The sequence below is a fragment of the Puntigrus tetrazona genome, chromosome 2 (assembly GCF_018831695.1).
Source record: "Puntigrus tetrazona isolate hp1 chromosome 2, ASM1883169v1, whole genome shotgun sequence".
NCBI lineage: Eukaryota > Metazoa > Chordata > Actinopteri > Cypriniformes > Cyprinidae > Puntigrus > Puntigrus tetrazona.
In genome coordinates, this window is record NC_056700.1 from 10,158,160 (window position 1) to 10,177,437 (window position 19,278).

At 36.2% G+C, this 19,278-nt stretch overlaps 2 protein-coding genes across 4 annotated transcripts in view; both read left to right on the forward strand.

The window, feature by feature from the left end:
* The first annotated feature begins 372 nt into the window (after positions 1-372).
* Positions 373-3,619, forward strand: selenof (selenoprotein F). The gene is made up of 5 exons (XM_043223876.1): positions 373-475; positions 1,733-1,900; positions 2,161-2,224; positions 2,463-2,512; positions 2,935-3,619. Exons 1-5 carry the CDS (start codon positions 428-430, stop codon positions 3,064-3,066), a joined length of 462 nt encoding a protein of 153 aa, XP_043079811.1. The 5' UTR covers positions 373-427; the 3' UTR covers positions 3,067-3,619.
* A 6,461-nt stretch (positions 3,620-10,080) lies between these two features.
* fam110b (family with sequence similarity 110 member B) overlaps positions 10,081-19,278 on the forward strand; it is a 30,037-nt gene continuing 20,839 nt past the window's right edge. For 2 of the 3 annotated variants that reach the window (XM_043223700.1, XM_043223707.1), the window contains exon 1: positions 10,081-10,207. The gene's annotated coding sequence lies outside the window, so the exon portion shown is untranslated. The remainder of the gene's footprint in view (positions 10,208-19,278) is intronic. The other variant, XM_043223715.1, reaches the window with a different exon arrangement.

Consider the following 19,278-nt stretch of genomic DNA (forward strand, 5'->3'; position numbering starts at 1 on the left):
TTGTTTTATTGTTGAAATGTGTAAAAATATGAAATTACACATAAATTAGCAAAAGATCACATATCACCGCCCTTGTATTTCCAATTCTGCACATAACAAAACTTCAGTGCCATAAAAGTTTATAAAATTTAGAATGAACAATAGCATTAGGAAAAAGAACCAGACTTGTTCAAACTCTTCCTAAGCCGTTATAACGTTAAGTTTAAAGTGATGATGAATGCATGGCAAATCTAGACACTCCTTCTGCTTAGTTACAAGGAATATGCCTATTATTGATTATTATTTTTGTTGCCAACTAATCTTTCTTTAAATCAAGAGAAATCTTTCAAAGTGCTTCTTGTTTATGGTAGGACTTTTATTCATAAGCGTGATGTGGGTGTGACGCACTTCCTGCTGAACTCGGTGGGCGAGTGGAAGAGAAACACTGATGGCGGGGGAGGTGTACCTGCTTTGGTTACTGCCGTTATTACAAACGGTAGGTGAATAAACCATACCTGTACATTTTCATCTTTGAAAGTAGACACTCTATAATGACATGTAGTCTTTGTGTCTATGTAAAATATGGAGTATTTACGTTTAAGGCGCTGGTTAGCCGGCTCGCTAACGTTAGCTAATGACGTGGCCCAACCGGCTGAAAATGTAAATACTGTATTGCAAATCTCTATATTATTAATTAATTTCTAACTGTAACATTAACTTTCGCAAAAGTCTGAAACGGTGATTTTTTTATATGATATGTAATTAATCACATTTAAAATTGTTAGCTAACGTTAGTTTGTCTGCAAAAAAATGTAAACTTGTAACTTGCAAATAAAATACAAAATAAACATGACATAAAAATAGTTTTCCTGTAAGTTTACACAGTTGGAGGTGTGTTTTTTTTCCGCAGTTTGGGGGCTTTTCCGAGAGTAGCTGATAGTGCTCGTAACTAGGAAGCAAATTCACTGAGTGCTATATCATTATATTATGGGGACTAAAAAAAACTGCATGTTCTATACCAAAAGGGCATATGGATTAAATTTCTAAAGGACAAATTATGGGCTGTGAAAAGTGAAATTCAGTCTGATTCCAAGTCCATTTCAAATATAAATTTGTTATTTTAGTATCACTGAGATAGTATTATATATTTTTATTTTCATAAATAAAATGAAAATAAAAATATATAATGTTTTATTGTAAGATTTAAAAAAAACATTTATTATTTGTAATTTTTATTCATTTTAATTTTAATTTCAGTTATTTCAGTATATCACGTTAAACATAATGCATTGGCAACATTTTTATATAAAAATTTTATTTGTAAATTTTACTATAACTATTAATTATTTCTAATAACGCTGGTCTCAAAAGTTCAAATCTTCATGCAGTCCAAAATAATATTTTTTTTTTTATTTTTTTTATGATTGTGCTTAAAGGAAAATGTATTAACTATAGTATACATTTATTTTATCATTTATATTGTTTCTACTTAAAAAGTTAAATGTCACTCGTTAGCTATAAACAGTCTTGTTATCATAGCTGTGTAGCCAAAGCTTGCAAATTCCTGCACCTGTGCCTTGTTCTTTGACATTGCATTTGTGGGTCATTAAAATCAAAGATGCTCTCCGGAAACAGCTGAGAATTTCTAACAGGTTTGAGGTGTTGACTTAAAGGTCATCTGGTGTCGGTGCTTACAGAATGGCATCTAACTGCTTGTTTCGTGTGTAAAATGCGTTAAATCTTCCTGGCTTAGCTGGCATCTTATGGAGCGGAGCTCTCCTCTGAGGCCTGCAGGGAGATGGGCTTCTCCAGCAATCTCCTGTGCAGCTCCTGTGATCTCCTGGGTCAGTTCAGCCTGGGCCAGTTAGACCTTCCCTGCAGGCAGTGCTGCCAAGAGGAGGCTCAGCTGGAGTCTAGGAAGGTGAGTTGAGCTTCTGTGTAAAATCACAAGGTCATTTTCTTTCACTGAGCATAGAGTGCTGGAGCTACAATCAAGCTTTCCAGCACTTATACCCAACAAAATAAGAAAAATTGGCACAAATATTTATATACAAGCCAGAGGCCACAGTCTTGATTATTTTGTCATATCACTTAACTTTAATTGAGCGATTAGGACGACTGATATATTTATTTAAAATCTGTTTGTAGCCAGATTAATGTGTATGTGTCCTTTTTTGACAGCTCTATCCAGGAGCAATACTTGAGGTCTGTGGATGAAAATTGGGGAGGTTCCCTCAAGTCCAAGGTATGTTGAGGATTTGACACTTTTCACTTTTATAATTCTCGTGCTGTTTGATTATTCTATACAAAAATGGCTTAGTAATGTAGCAAAATAAACCAAGTTCATTTGAATGGTTTCAAATGGTGTTTTCTTGTAGCAGCTGTTACAGCAGTTCAGCTGTTGTTTTGTGGCACAGACTATCAGTGTTAACTTTTGCACTTCTGTTACAAAACAGTAATTTTATGACCGTATTTACCCTCAGCTTTTGTCAGGAGTGACAAGCCAAAGATGTTCAGGGGTCTTCAGATCAAGGTAAAGAATTGTCATTTTCTGAAAAGCTTTAGGTAAAATATTTTTTTGAAGAAATTCTTTCATTGAGCAACTGTAAATTAAATTAAAAGTGACAGTAAAGATAAACAAATTCTGTTTCAAATATGAGTTTAGATCTTTTGATTTTGAAAAATCATATGACACTTAAGAGCAGAGTAATGGCCGCTGAAAATTAAGCTTTGCCATTACATGAAAAATATTTCAATAAAATACATTTGAATTATAATATTTATAAGTTTAACAAAAATACACCTAAAAAGTGTACTTTTGGACAGTAGTGTATGTGTGCATATAAAAGAAAACATTTGTTACAAACGTAACATTTGTCTAAAATGTTTGTATTGTTTATGTACTTGGTTTAAACGCTGGTTAATTCTAGATGGGTTTTTTTGCATTCATTGCAGTATGTGAGAGGCTCAGACCCTGTACTAAAGCTGCTGGACGATAACGGGAACATTGCTGACGAGCTCAGCATCCTCAAGTGGAACACAGACAGCGTCGAAGAATTTCTTAGTGAGAAGTTAGAACGAATTTAGACTCGGTTTCATATTTAAAGCCAGCTTTTCACTATTAGCTTTTTTGTATAAATCTAAATTTCAAAGAACCACTGTTAATTTTCATGCTTGATAATGGACATTAAAACATTGTTCTTTTTTTTTTTATATAAATCTTTGGAAGTAAATGCATCAGTGTCTGGTTTAAGGTTAAGTGATCAGGACATACTGTACTTATTTTTAGTAAATTCTTCTCCTGCATATTGTTGAATCATTGATGTGCTGTGACCTTTTATACATCTTGTGTCTGAGTGAAGCCTGTTGAATGTGCTGGTTTGGTAAAGCTTGTGGCGACTCTTCAGAAGCGCATGTTTATGTGGATTTGCACGTTAGTGAAGGCCTGACAGTAAACCAGTTCCTGGCATGTGAGGCCTGAAGACCCTGTGTGACTCTCTGAGCATGTTGTTATGGCGAGAACCTTCGAGCTCTATCCCAGTATTGGACGCTGGAACCTCCTCATTTAAATGTTTCAAAAAATTCAATTTGAACTCAATTTCATTAGCACACAAACAAATAAACCTGTTTTTCATATTAATGTTTTTGTTTGACTTTTTTTCGCCCATTGCATTTTACAGGTAGATGTGTGAATGGTTTAAATAACGACTTGTTTGTGACAAAGTAAAAGAATGAATATATTTTATTACGGTGTAAGACTTAATTATGGCAAACCGTCAACATGGTATTCTTGCTCCTAATTTACAGGCGTCCTGATCAGTAACATTATCTGTGATATTTATATTTTCACCACTAGATGTCAGCAGACATTTTGGTTGTATTCACTTGATTAATCGTTTCAAAGGTACCGTGTCTAAACGAGTACAGCATAATCTCATGTAAATGTACAAAACAGTGTAATTTGACAGATTTATAAAAAAAAAAAAGTAGTCGATACATTTGTCTTGATTTATTAATCTCTCTCTCTCTATACACACACTCACACACACACATACATTTGTCACAGATCTATTAAATAATAGCACGTAAAGAAAAAATACAGTTGGCCCAGATTAGTTATATACATGTAAATGGGGATGATGATATTAATATTTTGGAAGTCTTTCTTTTTTATTGTTTGATGAGTAGTAAGCTCAAAAATAGCATTTTTTAGAATATAAATATAATTTTGACGTTTTGATCAATTTAATGAATCCTTGATGAATAGAAAACATTGACTGGCCTCAAACGTACGAACAGTAGTGTACATTTCTTATAAATATTTAAAAGTAAATTTGTATAGTCTGCAGATGTCTGCTAAAACGCTAACTAATGCCACATGTCTGGCACATCATGCTCTTTACAGATTTACACAATGAGTTTAGAGTCATTCTTTTTCAGTTGTTTCTAACAGCCTTAGTCATCAGTTAGTCACCAGTCAGCAATGAAAAGACGAGCATGTTTTAATAGTCCGGTCTTGGACAAATTGCTGTGCCGTTCATCCATTTCCAGGCTGTCCAGTAAAAACTTCTTGCTTTCAAAACCAGATCTAAACCTGACACATAAAGAGGATTCAGCATCACGATTCAGCTTTACAGCACACTCTTGCTGAATGAAACTGATAGGGAAAGCTTGCTGATCTACTTTTTCCTGTTTCCCACCTGCGTTCTTTACATGTCCACGCCAGCTGTGCACACAGTCTTACTGCATGTAAAAAAAAGTTGAGGCAAACTGCCTGTCTAATTTATCATTAAAAACAAAAACACTAATTAAATACTGAACATATGGTTTCATCTGTAAGGATTAGATATCGTAATTTTAAAAAATATTTCTGAAACGTCAACCTTATCTGGTCCTACAATCAAAGTCACAGACGATAGGCCTAAATGATTAGCCAAAAGTGACTCAGAAAGCATGCACAAAAAACAACATGCTATCCGTGACTCCTTGTGCATGGGAAAATGTAACTGATTTTCATTTTTTTCCCCCCTCTCAGGTTGAGTAAAACCATACTAGGCCTCCCGGGGTCCAGGGGCAGTAGTTGTGGCAGATCCCTTGCCAAGCACAGGACTGCAGACACTCCTCATCTCTGATGAATTCCATATGCGCTGCTCCGCCTGCAGTTACTGCTGCTCTTGAAACATCATAGCACATTTCTTCCATTACACCTCATTATCTATCCCCCTTTCATCCAAAACAATAACACATGCAAGCACACACACCGCTAGATGACGATCTTTTCTGTAAACATTCAGAGGACATTTTGTGCGGTTGTATTTAAATCATCGTAATCTGTGCATAATCATTTTTGTTGCAAATAATTATTACGCCCACTTGAATACTTGATTCTTATTGGTCAATCGGGGCACGAGCGCTGATATCTATTATTTTTTTTTTAAATATACAAACATAGCTGGCGCCATCTAGAGTCATCTAGAGCCATTATCCACTGTATTAAAAATGCACTTCGGTAACATTGCTATTACAGTGTCTTATTGTTCTTGTCTGGTAGGCCTACTTTCATTTGAAATAAAATACAGGTAAGAAAATTTAGACTCAAATAATTATTGAGCCGAAATGATGTGTAGGAGTCGGTCTATCTTTAGCTATATGTAGCCGTTTTCACATAAGAGTGTGGCAGACTTTGCAATGTTCAATGACTGAATGCACAAAACCAACTGAAGTTACAACGTTCAAGTTACAAATAGCCTGCCTTGCGTTTAAAACAAGCTGGATACAGTATATTTTAAAACTCTGGTGTCAGGATTTTCATAAAACATATTAAGCAGCAAAACCATTCAACGCTAATAACTATAAGGCATGTTTTTTGAGCACCAAATCAGCATATTAAAATTGCTTCTAAAGGATCACGTGACACTGAAAAAAACATTAACATGAGTACTTATAACTCCTTATTTAGGCCTGGAAAGTGTTTGCGCTTTATATACACTAACGCTCATATTAAAAGATCTCTTTCCCCCCCCGACTGCTCATTGCCCTTTTGTCCCAAACATGTGGAACACACACAATACAGCCGACGCACAGGGGGGCTCTCTCAGAGGAACATATTGTAGGATTAAGCTACGCAAGAGCAGCAAGTCTCTCCAACTGATATTGGCAAAATATCAACACCCCTTTGACTTCTCTTCACTGCGCTGTGAGCATAACGCGAAGACGACCTTTGTTCAAAACATCAAGTGGGGCTGACTCTATGCGCTGATTCTGATTTTTGCAGAGCTTTTTTTTTCCCCTGACAAAGCCTTGCTTGTGCCGGCCAGTGTCCGTCGAAGTGATGCAGATGCGCGAGATAAAAGCTTTTTTGTACTCGGTATTGCTGAATAAGAAAGTCTGACTCTCTCTTCCCTCGCTGTTTCTCCGTCCATCTTTCGGTCTCCTGGCTGGGCTGCTGTTTCAGTAGACGCTTCCTTCCTGCTTGAGGGCTCGTCGGTGTCGTATGATCAGCGAGGCTGCTGTTACGAGGAATGCGGAATGAAACAAAGCGTGAACTGTGAAAACGAGGCTTTCTCTTTCTAGAATCCTCATTTCTCCCAATGCGCTCTCATAGTTCAACTCAGTTCTTGCATCCCTTTCTCTCCTGATCATGACTTAATGCGCATTTATTTCTTGTTAACGTCCTCAGATTTGAGGTCCTGTTTGTTACTGGAGCGATCTGACACTGAACTCGAGCTGAAATCCCTTTTGTGTAATGAGAGCAAGAGATTTTGTGGATGTGCCAGCGCTCAACCAGTCTTTATGAAGGGTGGTGGGAACTTGACCTACATAGTGTTTTGGATTGGTTGCAGATGCTGCCTGTTGAAAAGGGAACCTGCAAATGATTCAGCAAACGTTGAGGATCCACCAAGCTTTATCCTTCAGACCTTTGAAAGAATCCCAAAGTCATTATTGATATCGATTGTTCAATATCGTGGTGGCCAATGTGTCCTGAAGCATTTCATTTAGCACTGCGTATAAACAGTCAAGCTGTATCACGTTTAAGATGCATTTTGCCGACTTTATTCAGAGTACTCCAGGGATACAGAGAAGCAGGTTGGTGTGGAGAATCAAAGCAGCCAGTCTGCATAGCTCTGGGTCGTTCTGTTTCAAACAGAACTCTGAGATGACTGATATACTCTGAGCTTCACGGCAGCTTCGCCACAACATGCGGCCCAGAAGGCGGAATAAAAATTAAGCAAAGGCGAACATGGCTCCTTATGGATGAAAATATTTTTCTTTTCTCCGAGTGCATGACTCAGTGAGAAAACTACACTTTTCCACTTTTGCGGTTTTCCAGCGGGTTTGCCACTCAGGCCTTCTTGCATGGATACATTTTCCAGGGGTTTAAATCACATGAGCGTGACTCTAGTTGTAGTTTGTCTTTATAATCAGATAAATTGCCTTGTATGTAAGGTTTTATATTTGGATCGCTCTCTTAATATTTTTTTTATTTGTTAATTGCTCTGTATCTGATTTATATACATTTTCAGATATACATCTATCTATCTATCTATCTATCTATCTATCTATCTATCTATCTATCTATCTGTGCTCTATATGCTAGATTGCATCATAATTCCTTGTTAGTTCTGAAAATGTATGTACTCATATGTATTGTGTTTATTTATACTAATTACCGTTTTCATTATTTCATATTTATAACATTAAATCAACATGTCACGATTCATTTGAGTAAGCATTCGTTTCAAATGCCATTTGTTCGGCGTAACTTCTACACAAGTGCTTTTATTTCGCATCTGTGCGTCATTAAAATGTACCTTGAAGCACTCTCACATGGCGTTCATGTGCCTTTACGGTGTAAAAATGACCATAAACCGATAATGTGTTTGGACTAAACCAGCTTAATTTAAAAATCACATTGCGTTTCAGGAGCTTGGAATCAAGCATGTGTAATAGTATTGGCGGCTGGTTCAAGAGTGGGTCAGCTAGGGCTTTGCCTCATGGGACTAGAGGCTGAATGTCACTCGTAATCTGCTTTCTCAGTGTCAACACAATGTCTGGCGGCTCCTTCAGCCCAGCATGTAGTTCTTTTGGAACAACAAACCCACATACGGAGAGCATATGCTAATGCCTCACTCAGCATTTACAATAAGCGTATTTATGACTCAAAGCCTGACGAAGAAAGAAATCGAGTAAAATAAAGGAGATTCAATAATACACGTTGCATCATCATTCCGTATCTGGTGTAAATTTGAGAAAATGCATAGATCGTTTCCTTTTTAGCGGGCAGAAGCAGGTACTCATTGATTAGTGGCAGAAATGTAGGGCAGCGGCGGCCCTTAAGACGAGGTCATTCGTTTTTGTTCTTGGTTTTAGTTACGCGTATTCTTTCTAATAAATCAAAATCAGGGTGCGAATACAACAATAGGATTTCACTCCTGGTTTGATGAACTCAGATGTCCTAAATGTGCAACAATTGTTGATATGTCTTGAGTTTAGCGATGTAAAATGATGTTGAGTCTGCCTCTGCCTGACAACAAGAATTCCAATTTTCAGCTCAGTTTAGCTGTTGCTTGGTAACAGGAAGGTCTGTGAAGTGAAACCCCTTAGAAGCCTGTGCCGCTAACAGTCCCCCTTTGAGAGTGAAATATCACTAATATCTCTTAATGTTGAATGTTTTTCCTCTTTGAACATGTACGGAAAAGATAAACGATTAATCAGTTAAAGAGGATTATTTGATGACAGTCATATGTTACATGCATTGATGAATAAATGATAAATAACTACAGTTTCAAGGACTTTATCGAGTAGTTCTTCAAATTGAATGTGACGGGAGCAATAGCAGCAAATTTTACAATACAACATTATGGATTCTGCTTATGGATTCCCTCCTCTTTATTCTCAGTGAAGGATTCTTTGTTTAGAAGATGAGCTGTGACGAGGTAGGAGTACATGAACAAAAAAGAAGCTCAGCTCTTTAAACAAGCTGAATTATACAGAAAAAATATTGTACTCTATTTATAAATCTTTTTAACTTTTGCTGTTAAAGAGCTCATCATATATAATCCTAGCCTATAGGTGGCATGACTCATACAGATTTGTCTTGCAATGTGTCATTTTTTTTGCCAGACACATACAGAGACTCTAGTAATAATAATAATATTTAACAATAATAATAATAATAATAGTAATAAATAAAATAAATAATATAATATTTGTTTAATTTTGAACACGGACGCTTTTCAAACAACAACAACAACAATATTTAGGCAATTAACAAGTTAAATATGTAAACAGTGAAAGCCTTATTGTTTTAAAATATTGTCTTAAGATCAATCTTGTTAGGCTTTTTGTGATTGTATTTAATTTGTTAGGTTGTAATAATGATTATTGCTTAATATTGATTGTTTTGTCGTAGGGTGTCCTTCAGTGTCTTGTAAGGTGCCTATAAATAAAAAAATAATTATAGCCTATTATTATTAGACTATTATAATTAGTATTATTATAATTGATAATAATAATAATAATAATAATAATAATAATAATCATCATCATCATCATCATCATCATCATCATCATCATCAACATCGTTTTTGAAATAAAAGTAACGTAACCCGATAAGCATTAAGGTGTAAGCATTGATTTTCTAAATACATTAGTTTCACACATTTTCTTCTTTTTAATTTTCTTAAAATATTTAAATACAGCACGCCTACACAAACAACGGAAACACTCGTCTGAAAACATCAAGGTGTTTAAGACTTTTACTCAGAGGTCAAGTTCATTATTTACGTTTGACATTTCATGTAACGGACCGCAAACTGCGCTCATCAGCTGTATGTGGTTAAGGTAGCGGTCCCTTTAAGAAAATTGGACAGAGGTACTTTGAAAACGGGGGTTAACTGTTCATTTAGTAGTGAAAACCAAGGTATAAATAGTGTATTTACTTCGTACTTTATCTATTTATAGGACAAAATACGATTTTTTCCCCCTATGCTGTAAAACGTATCATCAGCTAATGATATTAATGGAAAATGATAAAGCCTGTTTGACCGATCCCCCCTCTTTCGCGCAACGGTCTATTCTGGATCTAAAGCTCATGATGCAGTGTGATTCAATAAGCTGGTAGGTGCTGCCCAACTCAAGGTTTTCAGCTCCAGTCGACAGCGAATGAGCACGGAAATATACCGCAGCATCCTCATTCATTTGAAGTGTTTACGCGCAGATCTTAAAGGTAAGTTCTTGTTGTAAATATCGTTTTATTTAACGCTGTGTTTAGGATGCGTCAGTGTCTGTTTAGAGCTCACAGAAGCCCATTCAATAACAGTCTAGCATCCCTCACCTATTGTTCAGCTGCAGACATCCAAATTCCATGGACGTGAACACTGCCAATGACATGTTGCATGTGATTTCATTTTCAGGGATTTTAACGTTTAATCGGCATATCTGAAGAGTCGCTCACCCACTAAAACTAGCATTTGCATTTATATTCTCCTTCGTAACTGCATTTTGCAGCAAAAGGTGGAAATCTTGCTGTTGTCATGAACCCGCAAGGATTACACAGAGCAGACAGACAATACGCTTCAAATAGCAATAAGGTTTTTTATTTTATTTTTATTTTCCACATATGAGTTTGTTTTCTCAGTTGTAACTGTCTGATAATGTAGATGCATGAGTCTGGCTTCTTGTAATGTGTTGACTGGGCTATTGATTGTCTATCAGGACTGTTACTAATGTAGTTCCAGCATGCCAAACACATAGTCTCATAAATGCCTTGTTCTATCAATTCCCTTCATATGTTTGACCCTTAAATGTTACATTATTATTATTATTTTTAAATGTTGTTTACATCATTCCAGGCTTCTGATAGAGGTTTGAAGGGTATCAGACGAGCCAAAATGACAGCTTGCTTATGTCATCCAGACATCCAAGGTTTGACAGGGTGCCTGTCATTGCAGTGTAAAATGTGGCACCGATGACCTGTTGTGTTTATAAAAAGTACTTGTATAAAATGCAGCTGCTAAAACCAGATTTAAAGGCTGTTTGCTTGGAATATGCTGTCTGTTTGGATTAGGATAGCTGCATAAAGGAAGGGTCGTAGAAAGTTAGCGCTTGCATCTCCAAATTCTTGTTTGGCGCATTAGTCATTAGCCAAAATCTCTCTATATTAGGTCATTCAGTTTGAGCAACCGCAAACTAATGCCTGTTCCGAGCACAAGGAACTGACCATCACTTTTTAATGCAGTCTTTGTTGGTTTCCTCAGTAGTTAACGCTAGGTCACAGGTCATGGCTAGCGTTGAAACAATGTTAAATGCTAATAAAAACACCCCTACATCTAACACTATATTTGTGCCTTGCTGCTTTTTGTAGTGCATGTTACTGATCATAAATACAATTTATCTATTCATATGATTTTTGTATTATTGTTATTTTCCGATTTTCTGGTAAACAACTTCTATCTAATCATGTATGCTGGATTTTTCCGCTCTGCTTTTTAGTCCTTTTCTTACAGTCATCCGCAAACCTAATTCAGATCTGTTTTCTTATCTGTCTTTATCCAAATAACAGGCAATAAATAAAACCAAGTCTCTGCCTACATTAACCGTTTTTTGCTATCTGTTTACCCTACATCCCAAAAGATTATTACATTACAACTTTAAAAGAAAGGGGAAACTTTTTGAGTGTGTCTAGTTAATCTCAAATTCGGCACAAATGCCACTGAACGTCATTTATGTTTCTTATTGTTGAACTTTAAAGGTTCATGATCATTTTTGTTGCTTTTTATACACCAAACAGTCGGATATCCAGAATCAAATCTGGTTTAGGCAATGTAAGCAATGTTTTATACAGTTGTAGATTAACTTTATGTGCTTAATTAGTCCATTTGCCCATTTTGCGTTTTGGTTACAAGCTACATTGCATCAAACTTACAGAGGTCTGTAATAACACAACTGGAATGCAGCGCTCCGTCTTCTTCGGTGGTGTAAGAAGGGATGTGGAATGAAAAGAGCAGAGCTGGAACGGTGTCATGGGATTGTAAAGCCATGATTATATGAGGAATGCCATGATGACTTCAGCAGAGATGCGGAAATGAACTGCGTTTAGAGGTAACAGATGAAAATGCAGTTAAGAGTCTTTGTCAGCACCGCTCTCAGGGCTTGAGGAAATAAAGGACTTTAGTACTGTCTCCAGTTTGGCTAAGGGATTGTTTAAAAAAAAAAAAAAAAAACGGCAACAGTGGAGCGGTCTATGAATAGCTGACAGATTTTGACATCATATTGGCACCTTGCATTACACGGTCGAGCCAGCTGTGATTGGATCATAATTTAAGCGGATGATCCAGTGGGTCATTCAGGGTGAGTTTTGTTGTTGACATGTGGAAAGTCTTGGGCATTTTCCGTCATCTCACAGTATGAGCAGTGAGTCACAGGATAAATCATGAGAGTAATTAAATCCAGTAGGTATATCAGCCTTTCAAAGACTCCCTCTTTTTACCCTTGAGAAAGCTGAAGCTAAATTCAACCTTGTTTTCTTTTAGACGGTTGCTTTGTTCCCTTTCTGCAGCCTAGTTCATTTGCGTCTATCGTGCAGTTCATCATGTGACTGATATTTGTGTTATGTTTTGGACTATACTTTGTCATGTAGAGACAACTATAACATTATAATAAAACAAAACAAAACAAAAAAATGAGCTTATTTGGGACTCCTTTTACTGGCAGTAGCGGACAAAGTATATGCTTTGCCGATGTACTTATAGCCTAAATTTTTCAAGTACCTGTCCTTCATCGGTGCTTTTATTTTGCGAAACTTTTACTTTGATATCAAACAACCAAGCACTTGATGGTTCCCACATCTAGTTTGAAATGGAGATGGTTGCGCTTTCAATGTACTTGGCCTTAAGCGTAGACCTTGCATTGATTTCTTTATTACAGGTAATAACAGTAACATAAATATGATGCTGGTACAGAGTTTCGAAGCAGTAGACATTGTTCCTTGAGATTTGATGAAAAAGATCAATGAATGCCCACCAGAGTCAGTAGCTTTACCGATTTCACAACAATGCTGACTATTTCGGATGCCCTCTGACCGAGTAGTCATTAGTGGCGATGAAACACTTTTGTACCCAGGTTGCGTTATTGTGGTTTTGTGTTGCCTTTGTATTGTTTATTCTCCAGGGGCGGTTTAGGCCCATCTGTCTGATTCTTCACATCAATAGGGCCGCAGCTGCATAGCCTGACCCCCAGCAGGCCTTTGTAATGTGCCCAGGCGTGGCGTGTGTTTGTGTCTGGGTACGTGCACGTGGGTACTCCTGTTCAGGACGTGCCACTGGTCTGCTTTAAAGGGTCCTCAGAGAAGGTGGTGTTAGTCCCGACAGACCACACAGAGATGTCAAGGTTTTTATGATGCTGCTGAGTACAGGTGTCCTGTCAGCAGAAGCACCGCTCTTTTGTCTGCATGCATAATGACCATCCAAGCTCTGATTTTAAAGTCTAGAGTGCTCAATAATAATGATTTTTTTTTCTTTCTTTCTGCTCATCCAGCCAGGACAGATTTGTACTCGCCTTAATAATATTACCAGCCTCAATGCCATATGTTATGTTTTATTTTATTAATATTATTTTTAGCAATATATTTGACATTATAAATAAATTTATTTTTACATATGTTTTCTTTTATAAATCAAACGGGGATATATAATACATTTGTCCTATTGATTTTTGGCTGTTTGGTTCATTTTAATTAAATGTTAAATAAATGCAAACATACGTTATTTTGTGTTTAGATTATATTTGGCATCATTTAATGCTCACTTATTCTCAGTAATGTTCTGTTAATCTTTAAAAACACAACAAATGTAATAACTAAATGTGATATTTAGCATAGATTTTTCATACAGTACTTATTATTTTAATGCCTTTTTGACTTTTGAAAATGATCTAAATGAATAGTTAAAATGATAGATTTTTAGTTTACAGTTATTGTTTATATTGTTTTAAATATAAACGATGAAGGTTTTAATGTAATTAAATATAAAATGTAAATAATTAAATAATAATTATCGAATAAATAATTGATATCTTAAATTATATTATGCATAATATATGCTACAAATATAGATATTTTAATTATTTACACAAAGTATTGTAGAACTTTAACAGCAATTATTGGTTTATAGCAGAAATAATAAGTTTATCATTCTGGCATTTCCTGAAATTTGAACCCATGTCCTTGGTGTTACTCTGTTTGAACTACAGGAACATGAGGATTTAACAGTACAAACTGTCTAAAGGTAAAATCACAAGAAACGGTTAGCATGCTAATTGAAGCAATGCTGACAATCTAAAAACTAAAAACAAGTCTTTGTGAAATATTCAACTAGTTAGCTAGTGTGAGCCAGTTTTTAATTGATATCAGAAAACCAAATGTTACAACTGAAAGGCATAAAAATACAAATAAATCATCAACGAACATAACATGGCCCCAATCCCTGGTGTCAGGCCATCTGGCTATTGGTCCATTCTTATTGTCCTCATCATGTAACCCTAGTAAGTGGCCACAACCTCAAAACATTATGGCTTTATTGCTTATTTTAATGCTTTTTCTGGGCTCATAGATTTAGAGGTCCTATTCTTACATAACTGCTGCAGACATTTCACAGGGCCTGTTACTAAATATTGCTTTGATTTTTTTTTTTTTTTTTTTTTTTTTTTACAGAAAGCATCGACAAATAAAATCCTTGCGTAAGCACAGCAGATCAGCCCTTTATTGAATCTCTCAGCTCTTACTCCAGCTCGGGCCTTTTCCGCTCGTATCATAGAGAAAGGCGATTGCATCTTGTTTACAGGCTCCTGAGAAATGTTTTCGCAATTAAAGTGTCCCAACGCTGGGTCAGCTGATGAAGGATTAAGGCCACACTGCTGCGAGTGTGAACGGCTCAACAGAAGGTGTTGATGAAAGCAGCCCTATGGAGGTGCTCCACAGCAGATGGCACACACACTGGGAACTGATGTTAGGTGCCAGGTCACATTCCTTCTCCCACTTCCGGAGGTTTATCAGAAATCATTCAATAGCTCTCTGTCTGGCTGACGGCCTTTATTCGACGCAGAATTATAATATCCTGCTTTTACAAAAAGCTAAAACAGATGATGGATATGGATGCAGAGCATGGACGCCACCGCTGTGTTTTATAATATGTAATGAATGTTAGTATTGCTGTTTGCAACTTTAAACATTTCACCTGTGACTGCTCTTTCCTAAGGGTCGCTTAAATATTGGTTTTATCTAAGACAATCGCATATGGGTGGTTCTTTATCAAAGAGCATATTTCGGGTGGAAAGCAGATATCAAACTTGTCAACTAACAATGTCTGAAAAATATGTATTGTTTTTGTATGATTCAGATTCATATCCATTATTTGCGTAAGTTTACAAAATCGTAGCTTTATTAGAACTTATTTTTAGTACGAAATATTCAGTAATTTTAATATTCAAATTGAAATGTTGTTATTTTTTTAATTTGTTTTCTGCTTTCTTTGCTCATATTTCATTTTAGGCATTTTAGTTTCTTAATTATTGTAAAATGAAATATGACTAAGTTTTTTGGGCCAAAATAGTTGCCATGGGACTGTTGAACTTGAAATGAATGAATGGTAATAACATGGAATAATAAAATAATAAAACAAGGAAATAATACTATTGTAAAATGAATGCGTTTGAAAAAATAAATATAATAAATATATAAATTTGCATTTGAAATGTAGCAGAAATAAATAAAAACTTAAAACGTAAACGTAAACGTAAAATGTTTCCTAGAAAGTTTGACCTTTTATATAACAAACAGAAAAATGTTAATCTCTCAGTTTTAATAGAAATGAATCTCTGGGACGTTTAAATGTCTGTAGTCGAAGAAGCGCTCATAAATGTTTCATAAATGAATCAACAATGAAATGTGAATGTTTAATTCATTATAATACAATGTAGCATGTATTATGTAAATAATCAGAGTGCATTATGAAAGTAATGTCGATTTAAAGTAATTAACTACTGAACTCTGTGAGGTTTGTCTGACTGCGGGATTAAAATGTGACCCAAATCCTCTGGACAGGATGAAAAGCATGCATAGACCTGTGTTTTGTGTTCGTATTTAAGAAAGGGGCTTTTAATTACAGTTAAACATGCCATGGTGGTGTTCACGGTAAGACCCAAGCAATTTCTGAGATTCATCCATCCAACTAACTCTTTCCACGTGAAGAAAAAAAAAACCTGATCTTGTGAGGGTTTTTCTTTTTTTGTCATATCTTTCCTGGTTCAGTCTCCAGTATCATTCGGTTGTTTTCAGCACAATCAATAGGATTAGCCTTACATGTGCGAGAGAAGCACAACCGCCCTCCATTTTAGGAATGCTTAAATTCTCAAAGCCTCATCCCAAAATGAAAAAAAAATTCTCACCATCTCTCATTTATTAGTGCAGCATGTCTAGAAGAATGAATAAAAATGTCTGCAGTTTACATCATCTGCCATCTCGTGTTCTTATGACTGCTTTTACAGATCAACAATAAAGCAATAAAAAAAAAAAAAAAAAGGGAGAGAAGCGGATCGGTGAATAGTTGGAAGCATTGGTGGCGGGCCAAGCACGACACTCAAACGCTGACCTATTTCACGTCGTCCAGAGTGTGCTAGACTAGAGAAGAGATGAAATACTGTCTGTGCTGCCATCTCATTTCAGGTGCTTATTTACTTGGCGCTGTTGGTGCTATATTTTAGCATTATTTCTCTTTCAGCAATGGTTACGTCAGCTAGTTGCTAACAGCTGCTTTACGTTATATGAGAAGCGTATTATTCGTCCGATGACCTGAACTTTTTGCGATGGGGTTAGACTGAGCTGCTGGCTCACCCGTTGGGCATCTAACAGCAAATACATGGCGGTGTGTCGCTGTGTCCAGTTAATGCACCCTGGAGGTTGTGCAGACGTATAAATCACTCTGAGTCGATCCTGGCCGGGGTAAAATTGTGCCCAACCCCCAGGGTGGATTCAAGTGGCAGTGCATTAGCACAATCCAAATGCCAATTCTCATGGTGGCACATCCAGTACTCTCTGGTGGCACAGTATTGGTAGAAATGCAGATATGTAGTCGGTGTATGTACACACACACACACACACAAAACACACACACACACACACACACACAAAACACACACATACACAAACAAATGTTTGTTTTTCTGTAATGTTGGGAAAATTCCTTTGACTTTTGTTATTTTTGTTTGTTGTAGAAATAGTTATATATTATATCCCCATACCTTTCAAAAAGAAATTCATTAGATACTACTAAATAAAAATGGTCATCAATTCTTTCGCCCAATATTGTTTTAAAGGGATACTCCACCCCAAAATGAAAATTTTGTCACTAATCACGTACCTTGTAGTTCCAAACCTGTAGAATCTTTGTTCATTCTCAGAACATAATTTAAGACATTTTGGATGAAAACCGGGAGGCTTTTGACTGTCCCATTTACTGCCAAGTAAGTCTAGTCAAGGTCTTGAAAAAAAAAAAGAAAGACATTATCTGCATCTGCCATCAGTGGTTCAACCGTAAAGCGAAAATAAAAATAAAGACTTTATAAAACAGTTCGGCACTGTAACCTCACCGTAGCACCATTTTGGAGAGCATCTGCTGGACAGACGTAGCGTACAGTCTTCTGTGTATTAATTTTGTTTATTTCCATACAAAGCGTATTCCCGTCGCTTCATAAAATTACAGTTGAACCACTGATGGCAGATGGAGTATTCAGGGGATGTCTTTCATTATTTTTCTACACCTTGACAGTGTAATTTACTTGGCAGTAAATGAGACAGTCACAAGCCTGTTTTCTTCCAAAATATCTTAAATTGTGTTCTGAGAACGAAGCTCATGTGGATTTGGGGGTAAGTGATTGATGACAAATTTTTCATTTTGTGGTGGATTAACCCTTTAAACCTGTATGTTTGTCTTTGTTCTGAAGAAGTCTAAAGGAGATGATTAAATTAACATTTGGGATTATAAATTATGAATAACATTGTTAATAAAGCAGAGCATCTGAAAAATAGTGCATATAGCACATTGATAATTTTTCAGTTGGTTTTGGTGGGAAGACGGTATTTAGAAAGGCTAAATTTGAGCAATTTTATTTAATTTTTTGACTACCACTTGTCCATGGAGAGTAGGGTTGGGTATCGTTTAGGTTTTTTTATAATGCCAAATGGATACTAAATGAATAGTTCTAGACCTTGTTTCTGATTGGTTGAGCCAAGTTGGAAGCTGTTGTAAATTACAATCATACACATCTGTTTACATTTGATCACATCAGATCACAAAAATATCCATTTGACTGCTGATGTAGGGTAAAAACGCTATAATGTTCTCTTTTTTGTTGGACAGCAGGTTTTTATCGCTTCTCACTTCAGTGGAAGTTCACCTTTTAGGCTTTTTAATTCGAGCACGTTTAATGTTGATGGTACGCTTCTTGGATAGTCTCTTTTGACGTATAATTCTACGGTTATTTCTTCTGTACAGGCCGCCAATGTCACGCTGTTTTTTAGTAAAATTTAAGTAATTCTAATTAAAAGACACTGACACTATGTGATTTGTAAATTCTTGTGGGAACATTTGGTCTGTCTGACCTGAAGAGATTATAAAGGCCTCCAGGGAATCGGGCTATGGGGAAAACAAACTAAATATTACGGATATTTCACTCCGTTTTGTTTCACACATAGGAAACCTTGCAATATTTGTTTATGGTCACAAAATAGCCAAATTCTCACAGTTTTCAGAACAGCTCTAAGTGACTCACTCGCTGTTGTTAAACATTGCATGTGAATCACTATCTTTGATGCCAACTTTTTTTACTCTTTACCAACGTGCGAGGCCTTATGTAACATCATAAATCCTGAAATGAAATTGCTTAACGCTTATTTCTCAACCTGATGTTGAGAATATCTTTTCTCTCATTGGCCAGTTAAATTACAGTCTGGCTCAAGGTCATTAAAAAGTGTCCTTGTATGTCCATGTTTTTCTTCTTTTTTTAAACCGAACTTTCTGCGGGCAGTGAGAGCGGCGATGACACTGTAATCCTATTGAAATCTGGCCTACAATCTCCACTGATGCGATTAAGATGTTTCTCCACTCTTTATGGCTGTAGGCACTGTTTCTGAAAAGCAATTAGGCTGCACCTCTGTGGGCTAATACATGACCTATGCATGGTATTGTGGTAACATATTGCACTTTCATAAAATTTTGGTTATTGCAAAAATGTTTTTTAAAGTAC